Here is a 15748-nt window from a genome sequence, read left to right on the forward strand (position 1 = left end):
GCAGAAATATTTCAACTTTATTTTCAGTATTTAGTAATGAACGCTATTACTGCATCAATGGTAATACATTTCTGGTTTAGTGTAAATTAAGGATGTTTTCTAGTTGTGCATGGATGCTGGCAAATTCGTCAGTTCTGAAAATTGTTTAAGTATGTAATGTTAAGCTTAGGTTTAAGAAAAACTGGTAATTTGGGTCTTTGTCATTTGCTTAAAAAAAAAAAAAGAAAATAAATGCGAATGTGTTTGGTGCATTCTTTCATGAGCGGGGTCTGCAGCCTTCTTGTGTCTGTGTGATTTTGTGCCTGGGCTTCTAGTATCACTTTTGTGCTTCCTTCAATCATGATGGATTCTGAGTGGAAGTTACATATAGACCTGTCCTCAGAGTGTATAAAGACCGTAAATAATTTCCAACAATTTAGTGTGGTGAGGGTGGGGGTCAGATTATATGGAAAGGTCTATAAATAAGGAGAAACAGTTATGTAATTTGTTGGGGTTAGTTTTGGGGATTCAATCCAGGGCTGGGTACAGCCTAGATAGGCAGGTACCACTGATATCCCTCATCTTGTCTTTTTGAAATATCTTCTAAGCAGCTCAGACTAGTCTTGAACTCAAGATCTTCCTGCCTTCACCCTACATGCTGAGATTATAGGCATGCTCCATCATGCCTTGCTATTACAGATCTTAGTGTAGCAGTTTGTGGGAGGAAAGGAACCGGTCCAGAAGTTTTCATTGAAAACTGTTGTAGTTTTCTAGGATATAGCTTACAGACTATCACTTCAGGGTAGTGCACATGAAGCATCAGGATATGATTAAAGAGCCAACAGCAGCAAGCTTCTCATTTTTCAGTCTGTAAAAATAACTTTTGGTTATGACAGTTCTAGTTAAAAGTTATGTGATATTGAACCAAACTTGTATTTAAGCCCCCATCCTATCATTTAAGAAGTGTGTAGATTCTAATTGTTGCAAAAATTACTTCTGGGACTGTAAGGACTTTTGACACTGTCTGGAATAAGGAAGAGTCATTTTACAAACTTTCATAGCAGAGAAGAAAAGTTTTATCTCAAAGTGCATACTTAAAGGGAATGATCTAAAGATGGCAGAGGATTGAGTGCACTTGACCATATGTTAGGAATGAGCTGATTTTTGACTCCAGTGCCTTTGGATAGGGTGGGTATGCAAACACTGCAAACCTGAAGACAGTGAGTACCTCCTATTGCTTTACTTCCCAAATAGTTTGTGACCAGAAAGCCTGACATTAAGGTACCTCGACACAGGATGAGACAGAAGAGAAGCTCTGGCGTTGCCTAAGGATATGGGAATGGAAAGGAGTGAGGAGACAGCAAGTGCTTGGCCTCAATTTTGTATTTGCATATGTGTGAGTACACTGAGATGTACTTGAAGCAGCAGAGGTGATGTAGCTGTCCTAGAGCCCAAAGATGGGTAATGGAGGAGTAGGGCATATGGACCAGTGCTTGATACTTGCACTTGGTAGCTGTTGGTCTGTTCCTCCATCACTTACTGTGCTGACACACAAGCAACTTGTTAAAAATAGATCTAGTTCCCAGAGAGTTATCCCCAAGGTGGATGCTACTTGGGGAGGGCTTTGAATTGCTGTGTGGTGGTGGTGGTATTTAGCAGTGACCTGTGAAATGAAAAGGCCCCTTTGCCACCTTGAAAAGAAAGGTCTCACTTTAGTCTTAGAAAATCTGACTGAGGGGCTGGAGAGATGGCTCAGAGGTTAAGAGCATTGCCTGCTCTTCCAAAGGTCCTGAGTTCAATTCCCGGCAACCACATGGTGGCTCACAACCATCTGTAATGGGGTCTGGTGCCCTCTTCTGGCCTGAAGGCATACAGACAAAATATTGTATACATAATAAATAAATAAATAAGTAAATAAATAAATTAAAAAAAAAAAAGAAAATCTGACTGAAAGCTTGTAGGGGTATGCTCAGTTTTTGTGCAGGGACATCCTCAGAAGCTGACTGCTATGTGCAGAGTCCTTGCATAGGAGGTTCCTGCTTGAGTTCTGTAAAATTTTTCCCCCACTCATTTTCTTTTGTGTTCCCCAACCTAGTCAATTCAGTGAAGGAATATTCTCCACTTTTTTTTTTTTTGTTTTTTGTTTGTTTGTTTTACACAAATTTTAGGGTCAATTCTGAGCTGAGTCACTGATAGGATATATAACAAACAGTAATATGGAGTGGCTTGCATTGTGGGCATTAAGGGCAGATTTCAATAGCAACGTGTAACAATCTGGCCACATTCACCAACGTTCTTTACTTGTAGGGTCCTTCCAGGTGCTCAGGTTCGAGGTCCAGTGCATGATCCTCTTGGCAACAGCTCTAGTTTTTATTATGTATGTGTGTGGCCTCTTTTTTCTTTCTTTCTTTTTTTTTTTTGTTTTTTCGAGACAGGGTTTCTCTGCGGTTTTGGAGCCTGTCCTGGAACTAGCTCTTGTAGACCAGGCTGATCTCGAACTCACAGAGTCCACCTGTCTCTGCCTCCTGAGTGCTGGGATTAAAGGCGTGCGCCACCACCGCCCGGCTGTGTGTGGCCTCTTAAGGAGTAGCCTCTCTTCTCTTTTCCAGGATTTCTTTTTGGGGTAGTGATGGTAAAGAGAGAGTCTGTGTTCTTCTGTCTTGAGCCCATTCCCATCCCCTCCCTGCAAGTTCTGGTATGATCTCCCCTTGTTGTGTTTTGTTTTTGAGTTGGTCTCATTATATATGTAGACCATATGTGCACCGTGGTCTACATATATGGTATAGCCCACACAGCTCTCAACTCACATCCCTCCCTGTCTGACTCCCAGCCCTTTTGAGGGGGCTGGGTTGAGGTGGTTTTGACTGTCATAGAACTAGTTCTGTAGACCAGGCTGGCTTCAAACTCAGAGATTCTTCTGCCTCTCCCTCCCAAGTGCTGGGATTAAAGGTGTGTGCCATTACTGCCTGACTGCCAGCCTTGTTTTTTAACTGTATTGTGGGTAGAATCCAGAGATCTGTGCATGGTGTGCCCAAGCAGCATTCCTCAGCCCTCTACCAGAATATAGTCTCAGATTCTTCTGTTAAACTTTTGTGTTTGTAGTTTGGTCTTTCTGCCTTGTTGGGAGTTGAGGAAACAAAGCCTCACTGTTTATTAGACTGAACTTGCAGTAGCCACTGCAACGTCCCAAGCGCCGTGATTATAAGCACAAACACTACGCCTGACTTGCTGCATGAATTACTTGCATGTGCCTTGGAGATGGGAGGGCACAGTCCTTGGATTGCTTGCCCTAGGCATGCACCATCAATACTTGGATTTCATCTCTCTGCTAGCACAGAATAAATCATAATTTCAACCTCAGCTATATAGAGAGTTTGAAGACACTGATGTATGAGACCCTGTTTGGCATGGGGAAGAATTGCTGTGGCGTGTTGAAATACCTTTCTAAAAGCTTTTCTTTAAAAAAAAAATAAACCAACAAAATCAGCTGGCGGTAGTGGTGCACACTTAATTCTGGCAGAGGCAGGCAGATCTCTGAGTTCGAGGCCAGCCTGGTCTACAAAAATGAGTTCCAGGACATCTAGTTCCAGAGAAACCTATCTCAAAAAAGAAACAGGCAAAAAACCCTAACAAAACAAAAAATCATTTTACATTTGTGTTTGTGTGTGCCTGTTTTCCCACGTGCAGTGTACACATGTAAAAGTCATGTGTGTGAGTGTTGTCTGCATGTATGCTTGTGCACTGTGTATACAGTGCCTTCAGAGGTCAAAAGTGGCAAGATCCCCAGGAATTGGAGTTATAGACAGTTGGCTAATGGTTGCTAAGAATTCAGTTCTGTTCTGGAAGAGAGGCCAATGCTCTTAACTGCTGAGCGCTCTCTCCAGCTCCTATTCTTGATTTAAAAATATATATTACATATAATTGTAAAACTAATGTCATTCATTAGGTGTACACTTTTAGGCGACAGAGGGTTTAAAATAAACTGTGTATGGGTATTTTGCCTCCATGTAATGTCTATGCACATGTATGTTTGTACTATGCCCGTCTAGTGAGTGCCTTTGGAAGCCAGAAAGAGGATGTTGGTTCCCCCTGAACTGGAGTTTAGAGTTAGATGTGGCTGTAAATTGCCATGTGGATGCTAGGAATAGAATAGAATCCTTTAGAGTACGGTGACTACTGATCCTTCTCCACAGCCCCAGGATTAGGTTTTGATTATGTGTCTCTGTGAGTATGCACATGAGAGTGTAGGAAACTCATGGAAGCCAAAAGAAGGTACCTGATTCCCTGGAGCTGCAGTTGTAGACAGTGTTGAGAACCTTGCTGTGGGTGCTGGGAACCAACTTCAGGTCTTCTGGTAGAGTACCAAATGCTGAGCCATATATATATCTCCAGCCCACTGACAACAGCATGTTTTGTTACAGGCTGCTTTTAGAAAGCCTAGTGCACAAAACCTGTCCTTTCCCCAGCTTTAAGGAAATAGATTCTGAAATTTATCCATCATCTCTGGGAGTTTTTGAAATATAGGACAGTGGTTTCCATTTTTGCCCTCTGGTAGCCAGAATCTAGAATGTACCTGGGAGGCAGGGGTGTATCCCCTCCCCTGTTCTCGATAGTCTTACTATGTAATCTGTATTGATAGTAAGTACATTAAGGAATGGAAACACAGGCTTCCTTTTAATTTACCAAGATTGAACCCAGATTTGAATCCTCTACTTCTCTGTAGTCAGCATGTGTGTGTGTATCTGTCCTGTGTCTCCCTATCCTATGCTCTCTATTTACCGAGCATCATGAAAACATGGCGTTCTTCAGAGACTTTCAGCAGTTTCACAAGGGAAGCCGTTACTTTGCTTACTGCTCCAGATGACGTAAAACCAAACTCTTACTCTGAGAGCAGATTCATAGTCCCGCCCCGTGTCGGTCGCGCCCCCCCCCCCCCCCCAGTTTTCTCTGCTGTCTTTGAACTCAGATCTGCTGGCCTCTGCCTTTCAAGGCATTATGTCATGACCACCCAACATTATTTTGGTTTTCAGGGGCAGATTTTCAGCTGCTGACCCAGTTCTCTGGCTCTGAAATGTGTTTTAAGCTAAAGAATTATAATTAGCAGCTAGTTTATGTCCAGAACCTGTTTCCCTTTCTCTGAGCATGTGGCACAGCGCAGTGGAGTCTGGCTTGGCTGCTGGGTACACAGCTGTCTGTCTTGGGTTCCCCATAAAACCTGGCTCTGGTCCTAGAGGGTACTCCAAGAGGCATTCAGGAGTGGCCACAGCTGTGGGGTGTGGGAAGTTGCTAAGCAGCACTGTCTTGTGCTAACTGACAACATTTGGCCTCAGTCTTGGGAACAGTTGGTGTTTTTAAAATGCCCATTAAGTCCCAACCCTGCCTGCCTGAGGACTGACTTGGTTATGACCACCCTTACCCAGGGTTTTTGAAGGATATGAGCAACATAGTTTTAGGGGAACAGCATCATATGGAACAGATAGCTTTTCCATGTAGAGGATACCAGCTCCACTGGGACTGCTGGAAGTAATTTATCTTTGTCCACTGTGATCAGGAGCTTCAGCATGCTTGTGACACACACAGCTCCCAACAGAAGCTGGGCATCTCTTGTCATCAACTGTGGTGCTTTTCATAGTTCTTAACCATAGAGGCAGGGTCTCTATCCTCACTTGGTAGCATAGGCTAGCCTCAGTTGTGGAGCTCATGCCTTAGCATCTTAAATACTGGGATTACAGGGGTATGCTGTTACATCCAGCTCACCGGTTATTTTCATTATCAGTTCATGTATCTCTGGCTTCAAAGATCATATTTAGTAAGTAGCTTTTAGAGATTGTTCGTAAGTCTGAGAATGTGATTCAGCCGTGTGGTATTTTTCTAGCCTGTGTTAGAAATAAACTACATCCTGTTTGAAAGTAGTGCCTTCGGGATTCCTTGGCTCCTAGGTCTCCGATAAAATGTTGTTTGTACCTACTTGTATATTTCCTACTTCTTCTCCATTTGCTTTAATCCAGGTTAGATCATGGCATTCCCCAGGCTAACCCTGCTGTCCTTGGCACATAGTTTTCCCCCTCCCTCCCTCCCACCCCGTTATTCCGGGCTGCGCTTATGCAATCCTTACTTGGTTCCCCCTTTGGCTGCTGTGTACTTGACTCTCTCTTCACATGTGTGTCCTCTCCCAGTTGCTCCCCATTCTGTTTGTTCATTTGAGGCTGACAGCAAATAGCTCTTTGTTCCCTTATTTGAAATTTTACGACAGTGTTTAACAACAAGAACAGATTGTGTCAACCCTGTGCCTGACACATGCCAGTCATCAACTGTGTGACTTCATCTTGTGGATCAGCAGGTGATGCAGGTGAAATCTCAGGTTACGGTGGCATTAGTGAAATTGGCTCTTCTCATGTCCTTGGAGATGGCTTTGTGAAATCATGAGGAGTACACTCACATTCAGCTGGACTCGGTGGCATCTGAAGTTGTGCCACACTCATGTGACAGCTGCCGAGTATTTCTGTCACAGTTTCTGGATGACCTCAGTCTCTTGGCTTAGGACACTGGCAGGTCATGGGTCTGTTTTAAAAATTCCATTTAACTTGTCCAAAAACAGGATATTCTCTGGTGTGTTCCCCAAGTGAAAAAGAAACATGAGCTCCTATAACCAACCTCTGCACACCAACAATTTGAATATTTACATAAATTTGACCTAGGATGTGCTCAGTGTATGACTTGCCTTAGACACTGGCTTGCATCCCTAGCACCAAACAACCCCATTAAAATAATGAATAGAGTTGGGTGGTGGTGGTGCATGCCATTAATCCCAGCACTCAGGAGACAGAGGCAGGTGGATCTCTTAAGTTCTGAGGTCAGCCTGGTCTACAGAGTGAGTTCCAGGACAGCCAGAGCTACACAGAGAAACCCTGTCTTGGGAGGAAAAACAAAAAGTTAACAACGACAACAAAGAAAAAAAAAAAAAAGGAAAGAAAAAGTCCTAAGAATTGGCTATCAGAACTGCCAGATTTGTAATCACATATGAGTGTTCTGGCTGCATTTATTTCTATGCACTGTGTGCATGCTTGGTGCCCATGAGAATCAGGCTACAGATTGCTAAAACCAAAACTTGTGCAGTGGTGAATGCCCAGAGAAGAGAGAGTGCAGTAAACAGCCAGCGTGGGAGGCTTGACAAAGCCAGGTGTGGAAGCGGTTCGGAGACAGTTGGCACTTGTAGATTGTTCTCAGGAAGGAACTGGTGATTCTGGGTAGGATGTCCCTTTGTGCCCGAGCGTTGCTATAGAGAGTGCTGTGACGGGAGTGTTGCCCAGGTCTGTAATCCATGCTGGCACCTGTCCTGAACCTTCCCTGCTGCTAGCACATTACCCAGAAGGCTATGTTCTTGAGTCTTAGTGGTTTCCTGGTTTTGAAAGATTGCCAGGAGGACTTGGCGTTTGTTTCAGTTGTGGAATATTTTTATTAAATTACCACCGCTTGTATGTGCATTGTATCATGTACATGGAGGATAGAAGACAACATGCAAGAGTTGGGGACTTGTGGGCAATTGAGGTCATTAGGCTGTGTGGCAGGCACCCTGAACACTTCATTAACATTTCAGAGCAGGAGGCTTTGTGTGTGAGATGAGTTCAATGTAGCGAACTCTGTGATCCTCCTTGACCCACACGTTTCCCCCTGGACATGTTGAAGCTGCTGTGGGCCTTGTATGACAGTTGACATCAGGGATGCGTCCCACTGGAACTTTATGTCTTTTGCATGTGAGGTTCTCAAGCTGCCTATTAGAAGTTCCTAATCAAAATATAACTTGGTTCCTTGGATTGGGCCTCTCATGCGTACAGGCCTTCGGAAGTCATTAACTCACTCTGCTTCCAGGACATAGCCTTAAAGGTTGGTCCACTGACTTGTGTCTATTTGCTGCTGGGGTACCTGGGATGGAGCTGGGGTGCAAAGTGTTGGTTTGTCCCATGGTGGAGGAGGAAGGCTTCAAACCCTGCAGGTTTGGGCAGATTTCTCGGGTCCAGCCACCTTTCAGAGGAACCTGAAAGTTGGGACAAAATCTCTTGCTTGTTTGTGGAGTTGCCCTTCCTTCCCTAGGCTTCTGATGGGTCCTGTCAGTGCACTTGTAAGGGACAGAACAGAACTGGTCCGTCGGGCTGCTTCTGTGGTCTTTAAATGTGCACGCTGTCCAATCTCACACACTGCGATTCTGCCTCCCACTGTTAGAGCTACATCATTGCTGTGTGTACTAGGCTTCTGCACATGCGTCCCTGGAAGAGATCAGTACAGCCAGCCATAGTGTGGGCCGGGACCACATCTTCCTAATTCCTCAGAAGTTGTCAGTGGTTCTCAACCTTCCTAATGCTGCAACCCTTTAATACACAGTTCTTCATGTTGTGGTGGCCCTCAACCACAAAATTATATTTCATTGCCACTTCACAACCATAATTTTTCTGCTGTTAGGAATCTTAATATAAATATTGGGTATGCAGAATATCTGACATGCAGCTGCTGTGAAAGCCATTTGATCCCCAAGGGGTCATGACCCACAGGTTGAGAACAGCTGGTTTATGGTGCTGTTTCTTTGATGGATATTTCTTTCATTTTGCTCTCACGGATTTTATGAAGTTCACCCTTGTTTACAGGATTTCAATCTTCTAGTTATTTGGGTCTTGGGTGTGGATCCATGACCTCACGTTGCTAAATTAACACCCCACCCCCCACCCCCCAGCTACTACTGCCAGCCCTTGCTCTACTTTTCAAGATTTGGTCTTCCAGCCACTGGAACAACCTAGGGCCTAGGAGATATCCAGTCTGTGTGTTGAGGGCTCTGCAGATGAGCTCTGAGCCCCACTCTCGGTGCTATGATCCAGCTCTGCCTGATACTTGAGGCCTGATTTGGTGTTTCAAGAGGCAAATCCGGAGGGGAGTGTTGGAGTGGCAGTACCACATGTGATTTCCCTTTCCTAAGGAAGCCCACCGGCAGCATGGCCAGGACACAGCCACTCACTGTGTTCTCTCTGCAGGGATTAGCCTGTCTCTGCAGGCTGCACTGAGTAGGACAAGGAATGAAGCCCTTCCTGTGATAGGGACTGTTCAGGGCAAAGCATCACTTCTGGGTTCTATGACGTCTCTTTGGCTACTCTGATGGGGCAGCAGTGGATTGTGTGTGTGTCTGTGTGTCCAACTCTGCCGTGAAGGTTGCAGTTGGAAAAAATCAACCAAGTAGACTGGGAGTGAGGCAGTTTGTGCCAGGAGATGAAGATGGCAGCGGTGGTCCTCATCTACTAACTTCTTTTATATATATACATACATACATACACAATATTCTGGCCAGAAGAGGGCACCAGATTTCATTACAGATGGTTGTGAGCTACCACGTGGTTGCTGGGAATTGAACTCAGGACCTTTGGAAGAGCAGGCAATGCTCTTAACCTCTGAGCCATCTCTCCAGCCCACCTACCAACTTCTTTTTTTTTTTTTTTTTTTTTTTTTTTTTTTTTTCTTTCTTTTTTTTTTTTTTTTTTTTTTTTTTTTTTTCTTCCGAGACAGGGTTTCTCTGTAGCTTTGGAGCCTGTCCTGGAACTAGCTCTTGTAGACCAAGCTGGTCTCGAACTCACAGAGATCCACCTGCCTCTGCCTCCTGAGTGCTGGGATTAAAGGCATGCGCCACCACAACCCGCCTACCAACTTCTTAAAGCTAGTAAGACATCTCCACATTGAGATAAGGATGAATGGTCATTTTGAAGGTGGTTTTGTGGGTTCCCACTATAACAGGGCAGATAAATCATCAGAACTCTAAGCCAGTATCTTGTGTGAAAAACAGCTTAGTTTCCATGGACTGTTAGATGGGCCATGCTCCTGGGCCCATAGAACACTTATCCAATACTTCTGCTTATAGGGTAGCCATGAAGACAAAGACCAGAGGGTTCAAGAGAAGTGTTTCTGAAACAAGATTGGAAGGAACACATCATGGGACAGTGTGAAAGTCACAGCATGGTACTTGTTACTCTTTTGCTCTTGGAGCTTGCAAACACAAAGCAGTCTGTACTGGGGCTAGGTCCAGGCTGGGCGCTGGGGTCAGCAGCCCAGCCCAGCCCAGCTTCGTTCACAGAGGAGTCAGGCTTGGTAATGTCCCAGTGGTCCTGCTGTGTCTGCCATGCTCCAGACTGCTAAGTGGAGAAGCTTCAGGACTCTTGTCACAGCAGCCAGTTCATTGATTTTGGGGTGATTTGTGAGGACAGCAGGCTGGAAGGAGTGCTTGGATAAATACACGGCAAATGAGCCCTCCTAGGAAGTGCATAGTGAGAAAGCCGGAGCAGAGAAATGACCCACATCTGGGTATCTCCCACCTCTGTTTCCATCCCTGGCACTTCATGCTCTCCAGGGCTGTGCTTGGGGATTTCCTAGTGGGGATTTTCAAGAAAGCCCTGAGAGCTGGAGGGCCCTCTGTGCAGGAAGGTGACAGCCACGAGAGGGGTTGTGGGCATTGGCTGTCCACCACTGGGCCCTCAAGCACAACAGAGAAACCACATGTGCCTGAATCCTGAGTTACTGGTTTGGTAGCTTCCTCTCCTGAGAACAAGGCTCAGGTCCTGGAGGATGGTGAGGCACTGTGCCCTTTTTAAAATTATTACACATTTATTTGAGTGTGTGTGTGTACGTGTGTACGTACGTGTGTGTGCACGCATGCACCAGTGTACAAGTGGAGACCAGAGGACAACTTGAGATTTGGTCATCTTCCATCACGAGGGTCCTGGGGATAAGACTTGGTGGCAGAGCACCTTTACCCTCTGAGCCATCTTGCCCTTTGCCAGTCCCGAGACAACAAAAGCCAGTGTTCTCTGCGAGGTTAGTTGTTTCACTCAACAGCAGTAAACAGAGCTCTTTGAAGGTGTGCTGTGTGTTCCCACGCTGGGGGAGATAGGGATTGGAGTGCAGAGAGCCTACAGGGAAAAGGAAGTTGGCCACCCTCTCCTATAGACGTCCTAGCCAAGTTCTGGAAGCCAGCAGCAGGAACTTGCCCAACCAGGGTGGTGAGCTTGTCAGACTGCTCCATCGAGGGCCATTGCCTGTAAGAGTCCACGGGGATACTTTTACTTATTTCTATTGGGGTTGAACCTCGTTGGGTGTGTCTAGGTGGAGCCTGCAGATCCAGCAGGACTGTTGGGAAGGGTGCTCCTGAAGCAGAATGTGGGGGAGGTTCCTGTCTCTTGTGAGACCTGGCTCTGGGCGGACCCGAGGATACCCATCCTGCTACTGAGGTAAGTGAGAAGAGCAAGAGGCCACTATCCTGAGGCTCGGCACTCCCTTCCCCCCCAGAAAAGGTTTGTGGTGGGTATCACACACATGAGAAAGTGGTTTCCTTCATGAGTTACACGCGGTCAACATGCTCGCCCCCCCTTTCTCCTTCCACCATTCTTCCCTCTCGCTTTATCAAATACGGGGTGCCACTCAAACTGTAGTCTAGACTGGCCTCCAGTGCACCGCCATTCTGCCTCAGCTTCTTCCCCTGTTGGGATTACAGGCGTGCACACACATGTCCATCATATATTATTGTTTGTTTATTACAGTTTTTCGAGACAGGGTTTTTTTGGGTAGCCTAGGCTGTCCTGCAATTAGTTCTGTAGACTAGGCCGACTGGCCTTGAACTCACAGAGATCCACCTGTCTCTGCCTCCCAAGCGTGGGGATTAAAGGCCTGGCTCTTATTTAGTTTTTAAACATTCCATGGAATGAATTCACAGGTGTTCTCTGCTCTGGAGAGGACAGTCTGGCCTGGCGTCTCTGGTCTTTCCTGTGTTTTTCTGGGCACCAAGGGCTGTGTTGAATGCTCAGTCTCTCCATAGTGTTGGGGTGACTGGCTAGCTGTGGGGCACCCCAGGGATAATATGCAATACCCCCAAGGGACCAGTAAGCGTTCACATTATCCTACATGCCATCATTCATGTCGGTCTGATTCTGACCCCTGTCACCACTTACCTGCCACATTAGGGCTGAATAGTCAGGAAATGTGTTCTGGGTTGGGTGTTTCAGAAACCCCGTGGGGTGGTGATAGCCTCTGTTGCTCCCCAAAGTATGCTTTTCCCTCAGCAGTCTTGGGAAACAGTGCCTTAACATGGGGTGCATGGTAATTTTCCTCTCTGATGCTCCCAGATCTCAGGCTGTGGTCTCATTCAGAGATGTTTCTTGCCTGCAGATGAGTCTATGGACTCACAAGCTTGCCCACGCCACATCTTGCCCTCAGCAGGAAGTGTGACTCAGCAAGATCCCCAGGCTCTAGGTCATCCCAGGACATAGAGGATGGGTGTGAACAATGCGGTCGAGATTGGCACCTCTGGACAGGCTATTGCTGCTGTCTTATCTTTGTGCATGGTTTGCTAAATGGAAGCAAAATGGTTGGGGAAGACATCTTCACTGGATGCCTGTAAACAGCCTTGACAAAGCTGGCAAGCTCAGTGCTCTGGATTCCCCCACCCCTCAGGTGTTTTGAGACAGGGTTTCTCTATGTCATAGGCCTGGCTGTCCTGGAGCTTTGTAGACCAGGCTGGCCTGGAACTCAGAATTAAAGGTGTGTGCCACCACCACACCACCATTGGGTTTGGGAGTTTAATGAACCTTGTGACTGTACTTGATCCCAGTTTTTAGATTCCTTAGAAGTGTGTTTCATTCTGTGTAGGGCTGCTGTCTCCACACAGTGGGGATAGGCGGGTTCTCTGTTACCTTTCTCCACGTGTCTGGCTCCAGCAGAGCCTGGGTTCATGGGAGGCGTCCAAATGAGAACCGATCTACAATACTTTACAGATTTCCTTGAACAAGTGCCTCCCAGTGCCAAAAGGAGGGTGGCAGTGCCTGTCGTGGTTTGCTACCAAAAGAAGGAGACTCCTGCAGGTCTCTTGCTGAGTTGACACACAGACTGAGAGTTGGTAGAAGGGCAGCCGCCCATAGGTGAGCAAAGGTTCGCCCTCCTGGCAGCTGAGTGTCAAGAGAGCCACTCACTGCCTTCAGCTTTAGGGTTGATACAAATTGTAACAATTCAAAGTTGCAGGGGATCAAAGTCAGTCCTTTAATTGTTGCTTTCTTGTTTTATTTTCAGTATTCATCTAGTGTGTAAAACCTTCAGAACTCTTTTCTGTTTCTCCAGAGAGAGCAGCCTTCTCAGTGATGATGGGAGAGTGTTGGGGGTGTGTGCTACAGACCTGGCTGGGAGCTCTCTGGGAGATTGCCTGGGGCCTGGCTCTACCCTGCAGGCATGGTGGGCAGAGAGTGTCCGCGGCTTCTGCAGTCCTCCTAAGCCACTTCATGCTTGTGCAGAGGTGATGCGTCCTTGGTGCTGGCCTATGGACATGCCAGGGCTGGATCTGGTGCCTTTCTGTGGGGCTGCATTGTCCGGTTGGCAAGAACCATCTTAAGCAGTATACCAGACCTCATGCCTTGATCGTGCGCTCAGAATATATCTAGATGATGGCATTGCAGCAGAGACAGGACAGTCAGTTTCTCGGGGATTGCTTTATATCCCCATCTGGGAAGAGAATGTTCAGGCCCAGCAGTGCAGTGGCGAGCATGTACAGTTTCTGTTCTTATAGAATACGGTGATGCTAGAGATGGGAGCCATCTTTGGGGGAAGAAGGTGGGTGAAGCCTTTTGCTCCCAAGGGAGGGTTGCAGCTCACAGCTCTCCCTGGTGTGCTGTGCTTTCAGGTGTGGCCGACGAGAACGCCTTTGCAGAAGAATGCCAGCGGAGAGGCCAGCAGATACCAGCTCTGGCCCCTGGCCCGGCCCCAGCAACAGTCCGGGCCCTCTCCCCAGCCCGGCCCCCGGCCCCAGCTCCAGCCCCGACTCCGGCCCCTTCTATCAGCACCCGCACACAGAAGCCACCCAGGCCTGCCCCGACGGCCAAACTTGTGTCTAAAAGCAACTGGGAAGATGAAGAACAGGACAGGCAGCGGGTTCCTGGCAACTGGGATGCCCCCATGACCTCAGCAGGTGTGCAGAAGGGAGCTGGTGTGGAGCACCCCCAAAGTGGTTTACCCCCAGACCCAGGACAGCGAAAACAGCAAGCAGGCCTATGTTGCTGCATTCTGACCTGAGCAGGCTTGGGGAGCTGGGGGAAGGTGCCAGGCCTGCTGAGCAGGGGCAGAGGAGATCCCTGCACCCAGCTCACCTCCCACAGCTGCTCTATGGACAGCCTAGCTCCGTGGTTCAAAGCCAACCCCATGATTAAAACGGGGGTCCCAGTATTCTGATGTGTATGGAGTATGTTGTCTGGGTTTAGTTGACTGCTGAGGAAATGCCCGGTGCTGCTTCTGTCCCCAGTGGCTCCTTTTTATAATTTTGATACTAGATCTTGAGATTTGTCACTTAACCTGATTTGCCCAAGGCCACTTGCACACTTATGTTAGCTTCATTTTGCAGAAAAAAAGATACAGCCAGGTTCCCAGTAGAGTGCTCTCAGGTGAGCCACTGGTGAAGGTGGAGGCCTGGCTGCTCCCTCAGTGCTCATGATGGGATCGTCCACTGCCACTGCCCAGCTCTACCCTCAGCCAGCTGCTTGTACATCTTCAGGAGCGTTTCCTGTAGAACATTCTGGATGGTCAGCACGTACACATAGAGCTTTCCCAGTAAGGCCCAAGCCCCCTATCAGTGTAGTTTTATTGCCCAGAAGTGAGACAAGCTTGTGCCTGGCTGCACAAACTCAGCAGGCCAGACTGCAGAGATGTGGCTTGGTTGTCCATGTCTGATTGTGTCGCAAAGTGCTCCAAGTTGGACACAGGGAACGGTCAATTCTTTTGCTTCCCAGAACTTTGTATTAAAGTCAAGCCCCCAAATCCCTTTAGGTTCTCAGAGGAGAATGCAGAGAGCCCTCTAGGGTAGAGTCCCCAATGGGTAAGGCATTGCTGGAACTGGGCAGCAAGCATATAGTTACCCTGCTGTGGGGAGATGCCAGCAAAAACAGATGGGTGACTGGGACAAGAGCTTTGTGCAACTGAGTGACAGATGGGCAGGGCTACCTGACTGCATAGGAAGCTTTCGTGTGCCTCGGTGGCTATGGACACCTCCCAGTGTCTACTCCCAGTGCTCCCAGGAGAACTGGGAAGGGTGGGGGGGGTCAAAGCAGCAGACTTGTAGATTTTACCCCCTCACTTCCCCAATCCCCTTCATGTTCATTTGTGAAGGCATCATAAGGCTGACCCGTGAGTTAATCTCCTGGTTTCTAGAAGGTGCATAGGGACAGGCCTGCCTGCAGAACTTATTTACAGGTGCGCAGGCCTCCCACCACGGGATCTGGACAGGAAGTGTGACTACAGCAGATGGCCATTCTCTTGGCCCTGGGCCACGTCTGTTAAGCAAAAAGTGATCAGCCAAGGCCGAAGAATCTGGAGACAGTAGAGTTGAGTAATAAGAACAGCAAATCACTCTCCCCTTGTTGCTTGGTCAGTACTGATCCAGACCTCTTCTGTGTATGTGTGTGAACTGAGAGTCTGGAAAAGCTGTGAATGAGGTGATCGTCTTGTATCCCCGAGTCTGGAGTCAGAAGTACCTGCCAGCATATGGCTCTGGGTGCAGCTGGTGCTTCCTCTTCTCTGTACCTTTGCTCCCTGTGTTTTTAAGGAACCATGCTTTTTTTTTTTGTTTGTTTTTTCTTTTTTTCTTTCTTTATTTCTTCTTCTCTCTAAGGAACCATGCTTTCATATAGAAAAGTGTGAGCAGTCCTTCACGTACCTTCTGTAGGGAAGTGTGAGCAGTCCTTCACGTACCTAGTGTGAGCAGTCCTTC

General features: G+C 47.2%; 1 protein-coding gene across 2 annotated transcripts in view; it reads left to right on the plus strand.

Annotated features, from left to right (window-relative positions):
- The window catches only part of Dnajb6 (DnaJ heat shock protein family (Hsp40) member B6), a 58399-nt gene that overhangs the window by 39369 nt on the left and 3282 nt on the right, over window positions 1-15748 (plus strand). The window contains exon 9 of one of the 2 annotated variants that reach the window (XM_005367468.3): window positions 13673-13957. In XM_005367468.3, coding sequence (XP_005367525.1) covers window positions 13673-13957 — 285 coding nt within the window. Of the gene's footprint in view, window positions 1-13672; window positions 15721-15748 lie in introns of those variants that run through there. The other variant, XM_026789393.1, reaches the window with a different exon arrangement.

The sequence above is a fragment of the Microtus ochrogaster genome, unplaced genomic scaffold (assembly GCF_000317375.1).
Source record: "Microtus ochrogaster isolate Prairie Vole_2 unplaced genomic scaffold, MicOch1.0 UNK18, whole genome shotgun sequence".
Taxonomy (NCBI): Eukaryota; Metazoa; Chordata; class Mammalia; order Rodentia; family Cricetidae; genus Microtus; species Microtus ochrogaster.